General features: G+C 40.0%; 1 protein-coding gene across 1 annotated transcript; it reads right to left on the reverse strand.

Moving 5' to 3' along the window:
• Positions 1–976: 976 nt before the first annotated feature.
• On the reverse strand, positions 977–16,204 carry LOC140312918 (coiled-coil domain-containing protein 6-like). The gene is made up of 9 exons (XM_072390805.1): positions 15,853–16,204; positions 14,583–14,732; positions 10,636–10,764; positions 9,964–10,067; positions 8,908–9,068; positions 7,238–7,394; positions 5,555–5,655; positions 4,560–4,681; positions 977–2,247 (listed from the first exon to the last, which is right to left on the reverse strand). The coding sequence occupies exons 1-9, from the start codon at positions 16,105–16,107 to the stop codon at positions 2,044–2,046; spliced, it is 1,383 nt and encodes a 460-aa protein (XP_072246906.1). The 5' UTR covers positions 16,108–16,204; the 3' UTR covers positions 977–2,043.
• Positions 16,205–16,210: the final 6 nt, after the last annotated feature.

The raw sequence follows: 16,210 nt of genomic DNA on the forward strand, positions 1-16,210 counted from the left end.
ATGTCACACATAGAATGAGGAGTATGTTTTGATTGTGGTGAGTTGAAACGAACTGAATGTGTGAATGAGCTACAGTTACCTGCAATCACCTAATGGAAGCCTAATGCGTTTCACAGGCCATCATTCTTGTCCTCTTTTCCTCCCACCTGCTGTTACTGCACCCTCATTACAAAGGTTTACCATGTTAAATGATCCTGGAATGATTGATTTATGGAAACCACTCCTTTGGTGGCCAGCCAGTTAGAGCCGGTTAAAACCATGTCGACAAAATGAAAATTAGATACTGGCACAGAGTCTGGACTGAATGGAACTTTGGATTTGGTTGTGTAACGAGAATAGACTGACATTACCGGGTAACCGATTCTGCATTTCAGCTTCTGCATGCAGCACAGAGGTGAATGAGTCTGCCGGTCACTTTTATTTCTTTCCTGCAAAGAACCTGAACAATATTGATAAAATGTCACGGTTTTATACCCAACAGCTGTTGAGATATTTCTGAACCAAAGCAGTAAGTCATAAAAACAGACTTAGCAGTTGTAAACGGCACCAGAGCAACGTTTCCTTTACTGTGTGCACTAATTTCTCCCTTATAAATATACAATGTCTTTTCATCGTATGTAATAAAAGGGAACTCCCTCCTAAGAATTAGTCATTGTTTTGTACCATTTCAGGTTGTGAGCTTTGATGGTGCAGGTTTATTTAAAAGGCACAAACATTTTCCATCAACTACTGTTGGGGTTTGGCAGGATGTCACTTCCACAATGAAGCATACCAGAAAGGCTACATACACACAATGAAACCCTGTACAGATATTTGGATGTATGAAAGTAAACCTGTGGATCAAAGCAAACGTTCTCCTCAGGGGAAGAAAAACCATAACAAATGGATTGTCATCCAGGTTAGCTGTAAACGCTTGTTCTCACATTACAAGTAAGCAGCAAATGTTGTGCATAAAACTGACAATTAAAAGCAGGAGTTGTCATCTCAAGAGCTTTAATCATACATAGAAATTTAGTTCAACAGTACCATTCAATTAGAATGTTGTAGCAGTATGTACGTTTAGTGTAAAGAGCATTATGGTTTGTTTTTTTTTCCTTTTTCTGATGAGGAATAGCCATTAGGATGAAAGAAGCTTTGAGAAATACACCAGAGAGAGAAGATCAGAAAGAGACCGAGTACATGACTAAGTTGTAACACCTCAGACTATATTTTTTAAACACCCCAAAAGGCGACATTTATCTGTGGTTTATGTACCAGTGTCCATCCTCGTTGATGCTTTTTTTTCCTTCCTTTTCATTTTATGCGAGGAGGAGCACAGCCTTGGATGCTTTCAGAAATTGAAATAAGTGTGCTGAAGGCTCTGTTTGATCAATGCCCTGTAATGGAGAAACTCCGAGCAGTCTGCTATGACACCTTTTGTAGACCTAATCAAAGCCACAAAAAACCAGGGGTAAGGGTGAATTGTTGACACTGCTTAAAAGACAAGGAGTGAGCTGGAGTGGTGGGCATTACTGCTATCAAGTGTCATATCATAGGCATGAAAAGAATCGACCATCTTTTAATCCGTCCGTTTCTCTAACCGTACATCCATTCAATGATCCAAAACATCCAACCTATCGGAAAACATCACCATACTGAAACATTCTGTCTGTGCTGTTTGTGCTATCTTAGAAGCGCCACAACAACAAATCCAACCAGCTAAAGTCCCAAGCAAAAGAAAAAAAAAAAAAACATGTACAAGACAGAAGGTGGAACAAATAATTATCCTACAAATCCCAGAAGCATTTTTTTTAAAGTCCAACCATTCCTTTTAAGAGTAGTTAAGTAACGCCACATGTGGATTTGGCAGGCGGCTACCTTCACCAAGGCCGAGTTGCCATCTTGTTTCTTTTCGCTCTAAAACTTTTGAAGCTGCGTCTTTTGTGGACTTTGTTAAGAGTAAGAAACTTCACTTCCAGAGCTGGTAATGATGGAAGTTGCTGCGGTAGCGTCGTGGCATTCAGTGGGCGCATTCATGCGCAAAGACAGAGACTGTGTGTGGCATTAAGGCTGGGAGGGAGGCTGCTGTGGTGCTGCTGCTGCGTGCTGCGACATTGCTGCCGGGGAGGACATGGACTGCACCATGGGCTGAGCTGGTGGGGGGAGTGGAGGCTGAGCCTGTTGGGCCCCTGAGTGCGTGTTGGGAGAAGGTGGAGGTGTTGGACGTTTAAATTTGTCAGGGCTGTTGCTTCTTCTTGGGGAGGGCCTCTGTTTAAGAAACAAAGAGAATAAATACATAAGTCCAAACTTGTGCAACACCAGACGACAGCAATCAAGACATTTCATGCAGAAAACTAAGTCACGTTTCCACCACTCAGCTATTGGAACCAACCACACTACTATTTTAGTCAAACAAAGTGAAGTAAAGGAAGAAAAAAAAAGCAGTGAATAGAAAAAAAAAACTGTGAGGCCCAGGCAGAGTTTTTTCACAGTTTAAGTCCTGGGTGGGCTGAGAGGTGATGGAGATGCGGTCTGTACCATCCACAGGCAACAAGAGAAAATTAATTGATGTATGGCACAGGGGAGAAAATTAGACCAGTGGTATACTTTAGTACCAAACACTAGAAGGAATGGTTTAACAAGAAGACTAGGTTGCAACAAAAGGGATTAGAATATTTTGGCATGAGTATTAATTATTTCAGCTGCCTGGTCAAAAAAATTAAAATCTACCACTAATCAAGTTAGGAAATTCATTAATGCTGACAATTATAGGGAAAGTCAGTTACTGACCAACTTGATACTGAAGTATGACGGTACTGAAGCAGTCGGCTATAACTGGTGTAACACTAAACCAGGCCAACGCTCCAACTGTAAGAAAGATCATAATACCAATGTGCTGATGTAATACAAAGCATGAAGAAATCTGAATAGGGAAAAACTAACTTGGAGAAAATAGGAGCCTCACATGGTCTTTCATGGAGGAAACTAAAATCTGAGCAGGTTGACCATTACTTTGTCCCCAGATTCACTTAGATTTGCGTCACAGTGACCTAAATCGTATTAAAATGTCAGTGTTCCCGTGAGAATGACCAAGTGAGACAGATGTTTCATAACGAGTGAGTAATGAACGGGTTGAGAACAGCCCCGTCAAGCAGGTCTCCTCCTCAACATCCTCCTTTCTGAAAAATGTTTAATCTGGTTTAAAACTGGCAGACAAGCTACATTTTAAGATCCAAACTAACAACACATTTTGATACATTTCTAAAACAACGCTTGAGATGTACACTGATCAGCCATAACATTATGATCACCCGCCTAACACTGATTTGCTTCTCTTGATGCCTCCAAAATAGCTCTGACAAAGAACATCTGGGTGTGTCCTGAGGTGTCCTGAGACCGCTGCGGCCACATGGGGGATGGGACTGGTCTTTAAAAATGTTTAGGCTGGTGACAAAGACACAGGTTTCCCCCTGCAGAACATTACACTGTAACAAAATTGTCAGCGTTACTCCCTTTACCCGTCAGCAGTCTTACAGCTGAGCTGATCGATGCATTTCTTTATGGTTGTGACACACTGTTTAGGTGTCGCAATCATGACCAACGCAAGAAACACAAAGGCTGATAAGGAAGGAGGGCTTTAATGTAACACAACACCGGGAGTGTATATCAACAGGAATATAAACTCCAGCTTAAAGAAATGTGTTATGTAAATAAGATGAGTTGATTATGTTATCAGTGTGTTATTGAAACGATGACTGTGCAGCCGTTTATGAGCTCTGGTAAATGATCAGTCTGGGGAAACAGTACCCGAATAAGAGTCAAGACAGTTTTCTTTTTTAATTTAGCATGTGTTCACTTCAAAATTGTATGAATAGTGTAACTTTTGACAGGACACTTCACTGCATATAGGTGTTAATACCCCACACCGTTTAAATCACAGCTGAGAGGCAGCAATTAAATTAGCAGCCGCAGTTTAAGGCCAGATTCAAATACCTGGGGGGGGTATTACTATTAGCAACATAAGAAGCTTTGACATTTAAACTTATCGGCATGGCTCGAAATTCAAAACAAGAACGAGCAGTGCATGTACTATAAACACTATCATTTATTCATAATTAATAGCACGCATCTCATAAAAAGTCCTTCCAGAACATACTGAACATACTGGTTAGAACATACTGTCAAAGGTTTTTTATTTTCTTGCAATTAAAAATACTAGTAAATAAATGTACTATAAAAAAGGTTAAATTTTACAATATAAGATTTGGTTATAAAAGTTATCAATGATTGTCCATATGTATTCTAAAGAAGTGATCAGTAAGAATGGATCCTTTAACTTTACAATCTGACACTTAATCCATCCCATAATATCATTACATAATTTCTGCATCAGGCAGTGTGTCAGTGTGTGTTACAAAAATCTGTTGCAACACAGAAGTTCAGCAGTTGGAGTGACAAAGTAGAAAATGATTGTCAGGTGCAATCAGAGTTCTGCCTGCTGTCTACTGCAGATAAGATACCTGCTAATGACACTACTCAACTTAATAAGTGAAAAAATAAGTGTTGGTGGTGCTACTTACTGCTACGGCATGAGAAGAGCTTCCATGGATGTGCAAGGCGGGGGTGTTGTAGTGGGAAATGGCAGCTCTGGACAGTGTAGCAGGAGGGGTGAAGCCAACTGTGTGAGTTCCATATGACAGACCTGTAAAAAAAAAGGCACAATCAGGGTAACTGAGGCCATTTAACTGAAGTATAATTAATCAACTTTTGTTGTTGCTGTATTTAATCTATAATTGTACGGGCCAAAAATAGCCCGGCAGCTCTTTAAAGCCAAAAGACAAAACTGGGGTGGAGGAAGGGTTGGATCACTTGCATTTGGAAGCCATCTGTCAAAAGTTCAGCACTGTATTAGTGTTATTTACCCATTTTGTGAAGAATTGTCTCTGCTGGGATTTGAGCTATTTTTAAGCTTGTGATAGTTCCTCTCCCTTTTTGCTTAGTGTGTATCTGACCAAGAGGGGAACAGGTCTGCGAGAGGTCAAGTAGGCCTGTTACTCAGGCTGGCAATGTCTTACTGCAAGAGCAATAAAATCTCAACAAAAGTCCTTGAATAACAAAGACAATAAAGATAAATGGATGATAACCTACTGGGTTGTGCACACAATGCAAGATATTGCTGACCTGAAAATTCACTGTACTGTATGTGTGCTGATTATTGGGGGTGTGGTTTGTGCGTTTCATCTAAAGTCTAGACATGAATTTTGCGATTTAAAACTAACACTAAAAAACACGTAAACACTGAACAGTCAAACTTTAATTCAACCATCACCAGACAAGAAATAATAACTGGAGGGGGGGTTTCTGTCTTAAGTTCAGTGTGAGATCGACATTTACCCTGTTTAACAGAATCAGGGCTTTCAGGTGTGCAGTGCGAGTAAACCTGAGATGGAACCTACTAAATAAATGTAAGCTGCAGATAAGACACTGGATATGAATATTTAGTAACCTTTGTAACAAAGATAAAGCTTGTATCAACTGAAATCAAAGGTGCTTTTTATTGTTATGTTGTACATACCAGGTGATATGGGCCGGCTGGAGCTGGGGGACGGGGTGTACGGGATGGGACTGGACACTGTTCTGGCACGCAAACCTTGTGCAGACATCTCGTTGAAGTACCTAAAGAGATAAGATGCCCATATTGTAAAGAATCAGCGAATTCTTTATCGAAAAATGAGTTCATCGTTGGTACTGTTATTGTTTGACTCATAAAAGTTTTTTCATAGCTACTCGAGTGTTCAAATGTGCTTGATTTAGTGGCACGAGGAAAACTGCAAAATACATTTTCTTGTCTCTGAGGAGCGCATAATTAAATACACAACCGAGTGTGGTCACAGAGGAATCCTGTGAATGTAAGCATGTGTTAACAATAGTGCAAGCCAAAAAAAACCCCAAAAAACAAGTGTTTCCAACAGATACTTAAGTTTTGAAATAGATACTGATACATTCTGCCTTCGGGAAACAGCTATATCATTACATCCTCAAGTCAGTTATGACACAAGCTCTCCTTTCTTATGTTACAGCTACCGGTGGCACAAACGGAATCATGTGACCTAGAACATATTGTTTTACTTTCAGTATCAGCATATTATGTTTGTGTTCCCTGGACTGTGAGGCGTCAAAGGTGTGCCGCACCCTGTACATGAAACACGTCTGATGCAGAGAACATTTAGGCGCCCGAACCCAGAACATACAGGAAAAAACACCAGACTCTGTTATTACGTTCATCTTAAGCCATACTGGTGCCACTTTTGTTAATAGAATATGTCAATAAAAGCCAATACTCTGCGTTAAAAAGACTTACGGGACATTTCCTTTACCAAACTATTTCTTTCAATTCTGTTCTATCTCAACTGGTTGGAATATTTTAAGAAATTGTACAGAACTGCAAAAAAAAAAAAAAAAAAAAAAAGTATAAAAATCACAATTATAGCGAACCATACAATGTAGTGAATACAAACCTTGCTGGATGACATAATCAGGGATAAGGGTGTTTGAGCGCTTTGGTGGCAGCGAACCGTAGAGCCACTACAAACAACTCAGCCCTGAAGGGGACCATCGAGATACAACCTCTGTGCCTGAGCTGTTCAAGTAACGGCTACCAGAAGAAGAAGATTTTTCATACACAAGAGGCTATATTTGGCTTAATTTGCTGCAATAATTGGTCTTCGCTTAATTTCAAAAGAAGACCTGAAATAAATGTTGCTTAACATTTAGATGCTTCTGCATATCTGAAGCTATGGACCAACTTGGGCCCAAATCGATCCCCAAAACACACCAACATAACATGAGCAGTGTGTTCTTTAGATGAGGATTGAGTCAGGCATGCAGTCAAGGGCAATGCTAAGCAGACACCATGTTGTCTCTCTGGTGATAATGAAAGCAGGCTAGAACAGCAGCTGCTGTTTTCTGAGGTTGGGTAATTTCCTGCTTTTGCATTGCACACTTTTGTGCAATTTTTAACAGGTTCAAGTTCCATTTATCCAACTGGTTATAAGTTTTTCAATGTCAGCAGTTTAATAGGCCATTAGAGCAAAATGCTTTTCCAGCCTTTCTCTATTACCAGGATGCAGTACATGCATGAAACTATTCACCAACATAATGTCATAACACACTTACTGATACATGTGATTTTGTATCACAGTACCAAGCAATTGTAACCTCGACGATATTGAGTCCCACAACAGTATGCATCCTCTACCTCTCATCGTCCATCTCCAGACTGGATTCACTCTCTGACAGTTGTCTGCAAAGGGCCTCCCGGCGCTCCATTTCTCTCTGAAGCTTTCTCTGCAGCCGGATGTTTTCCTCCCGCATCTGTCGCTCCTCCTCTATGTACTGGGCACGCTTCTCTGTGTCTAGAAGGGGGCAGACAGATTAGATTTTCTCAGTGCTACAGTTTTGCCACTTTATACTAAAATAAGCAACAAGCGCATCACTGTGCAGAGAGTCAGATTTTCACATAAAAAATACAAAAAAAAGAACAAGCATCTTTCTAAAAATCTACATACTGCAAATTCACCCAATAAACTCTGAGTAACCCAGTTTGTGAAATACAATGTTTTCTTTTGATCAACTTTGTAGAAGTGGTCCACAGTCCATTTTGTCTGGTTACTTAACTCAGTTTCTTAAAGCCCATGTTCCACGGTGGACGGACATCGCCCTCTAGTGGTGATATCAAACATTTTCCCCACCATAGTATTTCAATCCATATCCTAGTATTTTGAGCCAAGCTGCACCAGAACTTCTGGTTGTACAAACAGATGTTTTTAACTTTACCAGGATTGCTTTCACCACTGTGCTGTTGAGAGCTTTGTTTTCAGTGTGCATCTAATCACTTTATGATGTTGTGACTTGATGATTTACAGATTTATTTTTAAAGGCACTGATTTGTTGCGATTTGACGCAATTAAAACTGACTCAACAAGTGACATATTTGGAGGGCATTATTTAAAGTTCAAAGAAAGTTGGAGTTTATAAAAGGTTCTTGTTATTTTATTTGTGTAAAATGAGGTTCTTCATCCAATAACAAGATGTAGGTAAAAAAAATTTAAAATAAGTTTATCACAAAGTTACAAGAAAAATAAGTAAAAACTAGATTAAATTGAGTCACTTACCGATGCACCCTCAGATGATAAAACAGGAGTTATGAGTCTGTGTTTATACACGCTTCTCTCACTTCAGGGAAGTAGCTCATAGAGCTCTTATCCTCACAGGACTCTCATCACCAAACTTTACAAGGCAGCTTAAATATAAATTTTAGATCATCTTCATCATCTAATCTTAAAATATATGAATACTTTTAGAACCTTTAAATATTTATGACATTGGTCATAAAACTCGGTGAATATTTTGAATCCTAATGCCATGTTCATCAGTTTTCAAAACAGCAGAGTCCTAGTATTACTCTAGACTGTGTTTGATCGGTCGATAATAAAAAATTTATTTTCTCTCTTTAAATTAAAAAAACGGAGACAGATGTAGGGCCATGGATACTTATCTAAATCAACCAGTTTCTTCGGGGACAGAAGAAATTAAGGATTCAGTGTAAATAATATGAGACTGTAATCATTTCAAATAAAGAAAAGGGGATAAACTGCAGTTAAAAGCTAATGTGGTCTTTCTTAAAGACTTGGTGACCACAGTGCGGTTCTTCTCAACCCGTCTTTAGATGCAACTTGATCAGTGAAGAACAAGGAGGTCAGAGAACAAGGCAAGAAAGTATCCTGTCCAAGATAAAAAGAATTGAGATTGAATGAATCCGCCCCCTTTGCTTATCTGAGGATCACATCCCTCTTCAACACTTAAGGCCATCTGCCCCTTCAGAAAGCACCCCCCTGGAGTCATGTGATAAAACAAACGGCCACTTACGCTGCAGCTCGGTGGTGCGCAGGCTTTTTTTAAGCCTCTCCACTTCATTCTTCAGGAAGCGGATATGCCGCATCATGTTCTCTGGTGAGTCTATCTCCATGGAAACATCTCTTGGAGAGGGGGGAGCTGATACAGGCTGGTCCAACTTCTCCTGAAGGATTCTACATTAGAAAACAAACCAATTACAGTGTTAGTGGGTTTTTTTTTGTTTTGTTTTGTTTTAAATGTAGGACATAATCCAAAGCTATCAAAAGATCAGTTTTAGAATTAAAAGCTTTTATGTAAAAAAAAAAGACAACTACGGGGCCAAAAGAAGATGATAAAATAAACAAATTAAAAAGAAAACTGTTTTTCTTTCTACTTATAATTAGACACAGCTAACAAATTCCATATCAGAACAATCCTATTGGTAGATCATGACAAACAAACAACAAACAAACAACTGCTTTCATAGTCTTATTTTCACTTATTCTTAATGAACGAAAACACTTGCACCAAAACAATTTTTTGCATTACTGCAATGTTCAATTGAACTAAATTTTAATAAAATATACTGCAATAATATGCTTTAGATTCCAAAATGTTACAGTAAAGTACTGCATGACACCTTTAAATATGATCTGAAACGGTCTAATATTGATGAGTTTTCTGCAGTAAAATAACATTTTAAAAAAAAGTTTCAGACATCTTTCGATGTTTGTCCTCTCCACCATGTTGCCACTGCAGCACTGATATACCATCGGGTTTTATGTTACTTCCCCCTTTCCCTGGCCGAGCCAGATTGTAACAGTGGTCACTAAAAAGCCCGATCAGAAGGGCCGATTGAGTAAAGGGGTTTGAGACTTTGGTCCGAATCAACAACAAAACAAAATTGAAAATAAATTATTAGGAAATGCTTCAATCTCATTTCCTCATCGTAATTTGGGGTTCATTTAGTGTATTGTTCTTATTCAACTTGTATTCTAATTATTTCTTTTTAATAAAAATGGCTTATTTTGTAATAGAAAATAATAGAAATAGGCATGAGACAGAAAATACAATAGAAGCACGTCACACCTCTTCTCAGCCTCCAGTTTGTCCATCCGTTTCCACAGTCTGTTGACCAAAGCTTCTTGTTCCTGCTCTAATGTGTTCTCAAGGTCGATCTTCTCCCGCCTCAACTGGGAAATGACAGAAAAAGCAAAGAGTGACGTTCAGAGACATAAAAACCTTGACGTTACCAAGCATTTGCAAGACTTCACAGAAACACAGTGCTTTAAATCCAAGGTCTCTGTCCAGATGAGCTTTGCTTTCATAGAGTTCCTATGCTGGTTTGTGATGGTACCACTGTTATCGAAAGCCTCTTCATTATTGTTAGTAAAGAGTTGTTCTATTTCCAATTGATATAGGAACCTAAACTTGAGTCGTTTAATCAAACATATTTAATTACAAATCCATCTGGGGAAAATGCACAGTGGCATTGCAAAGACATAAATCTGACAGAAATGCATTAGAGCACAAAAAACACCAAAAATACTTTCATAAGTAAAGTAAAGTCCTATCAGAATATGGACGGTTTGACAGGAACAGAACAAAATGTTCTTTCCAGGTAACAATCACTGGGAAGAGTTAGTTAGTGAAATTTTGGCACACTGCACCACAGCAGTAACTGTGCACACTCACACTTGTTCTCAGGGAGATGTTATACCTTCCGGATGCTGAAATCTTATCCAACCAAAATAGGCATACCTGTTCCAGGGTCAGCTGCTTTGATATGGTTTCATTCTCCATTTTCTTGATCTTTTTCATGAGTTTGTTGACCTGGAACTCCTGCTCTTGCTCCAAGTGCTGCTCCAACTCTGCTTTTTCATGCTGGAGCTAGGATGGAAAAGGAGTGAAACGTGCACGGGCAGAGGAAAGGACGAGGTAAATGAAACAGAAGAAAAAGAAGGGAGAGGAGCCAAAGCACAAGAAGAGACAGATGGTGAGTCCAGAGAAATGAGATGAGTGGTAAAATCTTTTTTTTAAAGATTTTAAATTTAGCCTACAGGTTAAGAATAAAATCATATGGGTACCAACAGACAACTTTACCGCAGTGTGGGTTAAACCTCCATGTAAAACAGACAGTATAAAATAATTATTTGGCAACCAAAGTACTTTTGGCAGCTCACCAGCAGAAAAAAGGGTGTTGTCCAGCACTGATTCAAAATGGGACATCTCTGTGATGGATTATACATATATGAGATGACTCATTATGGAGAAAGGGATACAAATTCATTTATAGGAAAAAAGCTGTGGAAGGAGAAAGAACCATTTCCATTACGTTACTAAAATAAACAAGAAAAACACTGCTAAATATTGTGGTTTGTATGAACTTATGACAATATTCATCCGAGTGCTGCGCAGTATCCTATCCGAAAGAACACATTAAAAAATGCTGACACACCCAGAGCAACCATTTCTAATCAACACAACAACAATTTTGGTTTTGATGCCTCTCCAACCTCATTGTACTGCATAGTGGGTGGCACCGAGTGTTTCCCACAGAATCACACCAACTGTGGAGGTAGTACAGTTGGGAAGTCGCAAATGGAAACACCCACACATTCTTAATATTGGAATAGTACTGAATATAATGTGCTTCACATCAAGTCCTCTAAAATCCCTGTTCTGTGGGACACGTAGCTTCTCATCACTCAGGACTGATGTCTTGGACTCCAGCTGGCAATGATAGTCTGCTTGCTCACGAGAGGCACATTTTACTAGTTCTGCTCTAAAAGCCGATGAAAATACACTTGATCAGTTTCAGGTTGTGGACACACTGCAGAGGTATCACATTCCTATTAGGTTATTCTGTCCTTCAAGCAGATACCGTTTGTAAGCAAAACCAGAACAGTGGCAATGGAAGTTCAGCACTTGGACTGAAAATGTGCTAATCAGACACCGTCAGTGCAACAACCTGCAACTGTGAGTTGTTGAAAAATAATTCAAATCATCTATATGGGATTATTTTGATTGTAAACGGGATGAATGTGGCAAGATAAACAACCTTATGTCAAGCAATAGCCTTTCTTTCTAGACATTGTGCTGGTGTAAGTGATGGCAACAGCTACCTCTGCTCATAGAGCTGGGCTTTACAAATGCTACAAGGCTATCTGCTCATATGCACCGAGTGTTAGACGCAAGCAGCTGATACTTTCACCCTTATGCTGCATGTCCTTTTAAAAAGGAACACAGCACACAGAGAAAAGACAGAGCAAGCACCACACTGCACACCACCTGCACTTTGTTCCATCATCAACAAACCCTTTGAATTGCAATTAGCTGTTGTGCGGTTTACCAAGTTAAATTCTCAAAGCTAGAAAAATTCCCAACCAGCGATAGCATTAAGAGATATTTGTCCAAACAGCCAATCTTTAATAGTTTTTACACCCAGAACTGTGTGTTTAAATTGGTTTTAGATAATCATAGTTTTAAGTCAGATTGCACATCAGCCCCTCACAGAGAATAAGCTGCCAGCTGTCTTGACGAAAATAAATAAAAATAAAAAAACGATTAACCTGGTTTTGTTTTTTCTTTTGGTCTGCAAGATGTTGCTGTCAGTTTCAGAGCCTCTATGCAAGACACTGCAGACTGTAGACTAGGGCTGCCACAAACGATTATTTTAATAGTCGACTAATCACGATTACTTTTTTCAATTAGTTGACTAATTGGATCATACGTATATTGAATGTTCTTATATAACCATCATTATCTTTCAGCTTGGAGTGTTTAAGGTATATGCTAACTAAAAAAAAAGAGACAGTATCATAGTTCGTCAACCCTTTCATGAAATATGCAGCTTGTTGCAAAAAACAATTATTAAACTGTAACAAACACACAAAAATAAATACTTAGGGTTTTTGGGATTTTTCTTTCCTTCATTTGTCTCTGGCATCAAACATAGCTGCATTTAAATCAAATGAGGTAGGCACCTGAAACTAAGGAATTATTCACAAAAAGTTTTGGTCTCACTGACTCAAATATAACACCAACATGTTCAGTATGGGCCCGATGACTGCTGGGATAGGCTCCAGCCCACCCGCTACCCGATCGACGGATTGACGGTATAGAAAATGGATGGATGGATGTTCAGTATGGATTCTGTCAGTACATTTGCTTGCTGAAGTGTGCATGCAGCTTTGTAACAAAGCCGTCCATTGAAGTACTTTTTTCGCACTGAAATGTAACGCTAGAAAACATTAGCGTTCCTATTCAAACACATCACTGTTATAACGTTACAAAAAACACATGAAATATGTGTGCTAAGGCTAATTAAGCTAACTAGCCAGTTAGCTTACCAAGATGACGTCAGCCACAACAACATGCTTCCTTTTCAGGTGCTCGTGCATCGTCGTTGTGCTGCCGTGGAAGGCAAATTCTGCTTTACAGATATTGCATTGCACACATTTGTCTTTAGTTTTCTTAAAATGCTCCCACACTTCGTTGCCAGGTAGCCAGAGCCCGTCTGGTTTAACTTCCTGTGACATCACGGCTGACCCCCGGTTACCACTACTGCGCATGTGTGTCAAGGACAGAAAGCCAGCCGCAGCAATGGAAGGTGTCGCAGCAGTTTTGAGAGAAAAAAAAAAAAAGATGTAAAGTTGTCGACGATTTTAATAGTAGACATAATCGTGACTAGTCGACTAATCGTGGCAGCCCTACTGTAGACATGCGTTTCTGTGAAGAAAGAGTCACCTGTGCCTACTTTATTCAACCCGCAGCAACCTCAGTGCCAACTAGCGCCTACACTTGGATACTATATTGACACAGACGTTGATTTGGTCTGAAACTGAAACTTAGGCCTACTGCAGACTCGTTTGAACTATTCTCACACAGCATTCAAAAGCTACATTAGCAGGTTATTTGACAAGAGCTTAAGAAGCCAAACCTACTTTGGTTTATAACAAGACTTTTAAAAAGGCCACAAAAATGACACTGAACTGACAGTGATTCACAGATGAGGGACTTGCATCATTTGGCATATTACATTCAGAAGACTGAATACAAAAAGTCCTTTATTAAAAGCTATGCTGGAAAACAGCATCATTTAAATCAAGCTGGTCACAAATATGCCTCTGAACTAGAGCATTTAGATGCGCTGTATAATATAGGCTCATATTGGTTAATTATTTACTCGTGATTACAAGGATAAAATCCTTACACATGAGATTATAATCGGGGCCTACTGTGAGAAACAAGTCTTCAGGCAGTGGGTACAGACATGTCTGTTTTATGTTCAGTGACAACAAATGCCATGTAAAACCTGTATATTCAAGTGACCTTAAGCAGGGTCTGCTGACACATTTGCACTACTTCCGATATCAACCCACCATTACATCAGGCATTATGTAACCAATTAAGAGTGTGGAAGTCGGCAAGCAGGTGTTATGCCCTCTGCAAACATAAGACACATCTGCAGTTGAGGACATAGTGCACACTTAGGCACACATTGAAATAAAATGTGGAAAACAGACCTAACCAAATAACAGTCAGAGAGGAGGAGAATAATTCGAGAAACATTTAGAGTTACTAGCTGCTGCAAAGGAGGATTCTTGAGCCTTCCCAGGCTTCGGGCAAGTAGCAGTGTAACAGATGAGAATGAACTAGCTTTTCAGTCAGTCGTTCATGGGACAGTGTACTTTCCAACTACTCACATGCATGAGTTTCCTTGATAATTCATTGGTGAGAAATTCTTCCTCCTTTTCATAGTTGACCGCCAAGGTTTCCTTCTCCTTCTGGAGAGCCTGGATCTTCTTGAACAAAGTGTTGCTGATAAATTCTTCCTCCTGCTCTGCTCTTGCTTGCTGTGAGACAAAAAACATGTGACACGTTTACTTAGGGAACATCAGTAAAGCAGACCCTTTTACACTCTGGCACAGCAAAATGTTTATCCTCATAAGGTTGTAACAACCAATCAGTAAGTATAAGCACACATACACACGCCAGTCAATCAGAGTGTGCTGCAATGAAGACTGTGGGCCAAAAAGAAAGCATAATTTTCCCAAATGACTCAGAAGACATTGCAGTAAAGGCTGAGAAGGGAAGAGTGAGGCATAGGGTCACTAGAGAAATGTGTTGGGATGGCTACAAGAGCTAGCATTACAGCGTGATGATACGTCTGTCCTTGCCAGTCTCATTCCCCATCCCACATTCTTTACTGACCTCAAGGCTAATTTTTGTTCAACAAGCTGTTATGATTAGATAATCTTTGAGCGGAGCGAACAATGATAGAAACATATCAAGCTGTTACGCTTCACGACTTTACATAGAGGGTGGGCAAGGTACGGGGAGGTCGACTTGCCAACGTCAATAGCGTGGCATTTCGCTAAGTTTGGCCTACATACCGAACTCTCCATCCATCCAGCGGATCGGTTACACATTTATATGAAGCTGGTGCTGATTAACCAAGCAGAAATACGTCTGACGCGTCAGTCCAAGCCAATGTTGCTGCCAAGCTATCCATTTCCACTCTAGTTATCGTATCCTTACTGATCATAACGTGGTGACAATATCTATCAGTGAGTTATCAGGTGATCGAATAGCAAACAAGTAACTTGCATAGTTGCGTGTCCGCCTTATTTGTAACACCTCTGAAAAACCGTGTAGCGGATGCAAGCCAGGATCAGTGGCGCAAAACAAAACAAAGCAAACTAGCTGGCTATCATTGCCCAACCACCTGGCAAACCCCATCCCGCTGGCTAATTTAGCAACATATTGAACAAGCTAATAGTAGCAGGGCTAGCAAAACAGCAAAGACTTATGCTCAAAAAGACTTTAAAATTCCTATTAACGCCATAGACGTGTTAGCATGGCTCATTTAGCATTAAAACAACAATACTAACCAGAGCTAACTTACTGACATATGCAATGCACTCTGTACCGTGGACATAGCATCGAGCTAGTTAGCCTGCTAACGTTACTCACAATGGTGACGCTAGCTTTGCGGAGGTCCCGATTCTCCTCCTGCAGGGCTTTGCACTTCAGTTTAAACGTCTCTAGCTCAATTTTCAGAACTTTGTTCTCTTGTTGTAACGAAGCAAGGCGATTCGTCAATTCCTCCAAACGAAACTGTGAAATGACTATGCTCGGCTTTCCAGAATTTGAAGTAGAGGACGACATCGGGGTGGCTGAGCTGCTCCCCGCTCCGTCAGTGTCGCTCTCGCTCGCACTGTCCGCCATGGTTGCACGACAGTGTGTGGAGTGGGGAAGGGAAGACGACGGCAGCTGCGGCGTTTAGTTTGAGGAGAGCACGCAGCAGAATAGTACGCTGTGTGACCTTGCC

Source organism: Leuresthes tenuis, unplaced genomic scaffold (assembly GCF_036924035.1).
Source record: "Leuresthes tenuis unplaced genomic scaffold, fLeuTen1.0.hap1 SCAF_8, whole genome shotgun sequence".
NCBI lineage: Eukaryota > Metazoa > Chordata > Actinopteri > Atheriniformes > Atherinopsidae > Leuresthes > Leuresthes tenuis.

Coding starts and splice junctions, on each gene's coding strand:
- LOC140312918 (XM_072390805.1), bottom strand. CDS start 16,107: ATGGCGGACAGTGCGAGCGAGAGCGACACTGACGGAGCGGGGAGCAGC. Junction 10,068..10,635: donor AGCAGCTGACCCTGGAACAG/GTATGCCTATTT, acceptor GTCATTTCCCAG/TTGAGGCGGGAGAAGATCGA. Junction 5,656..7,237: donor CTGGAGATGGACGATGAGAG/GTAGAGGATGCA, acceptor TTATCTCTTTAG/GTACTTCAACGAGATGTCTG.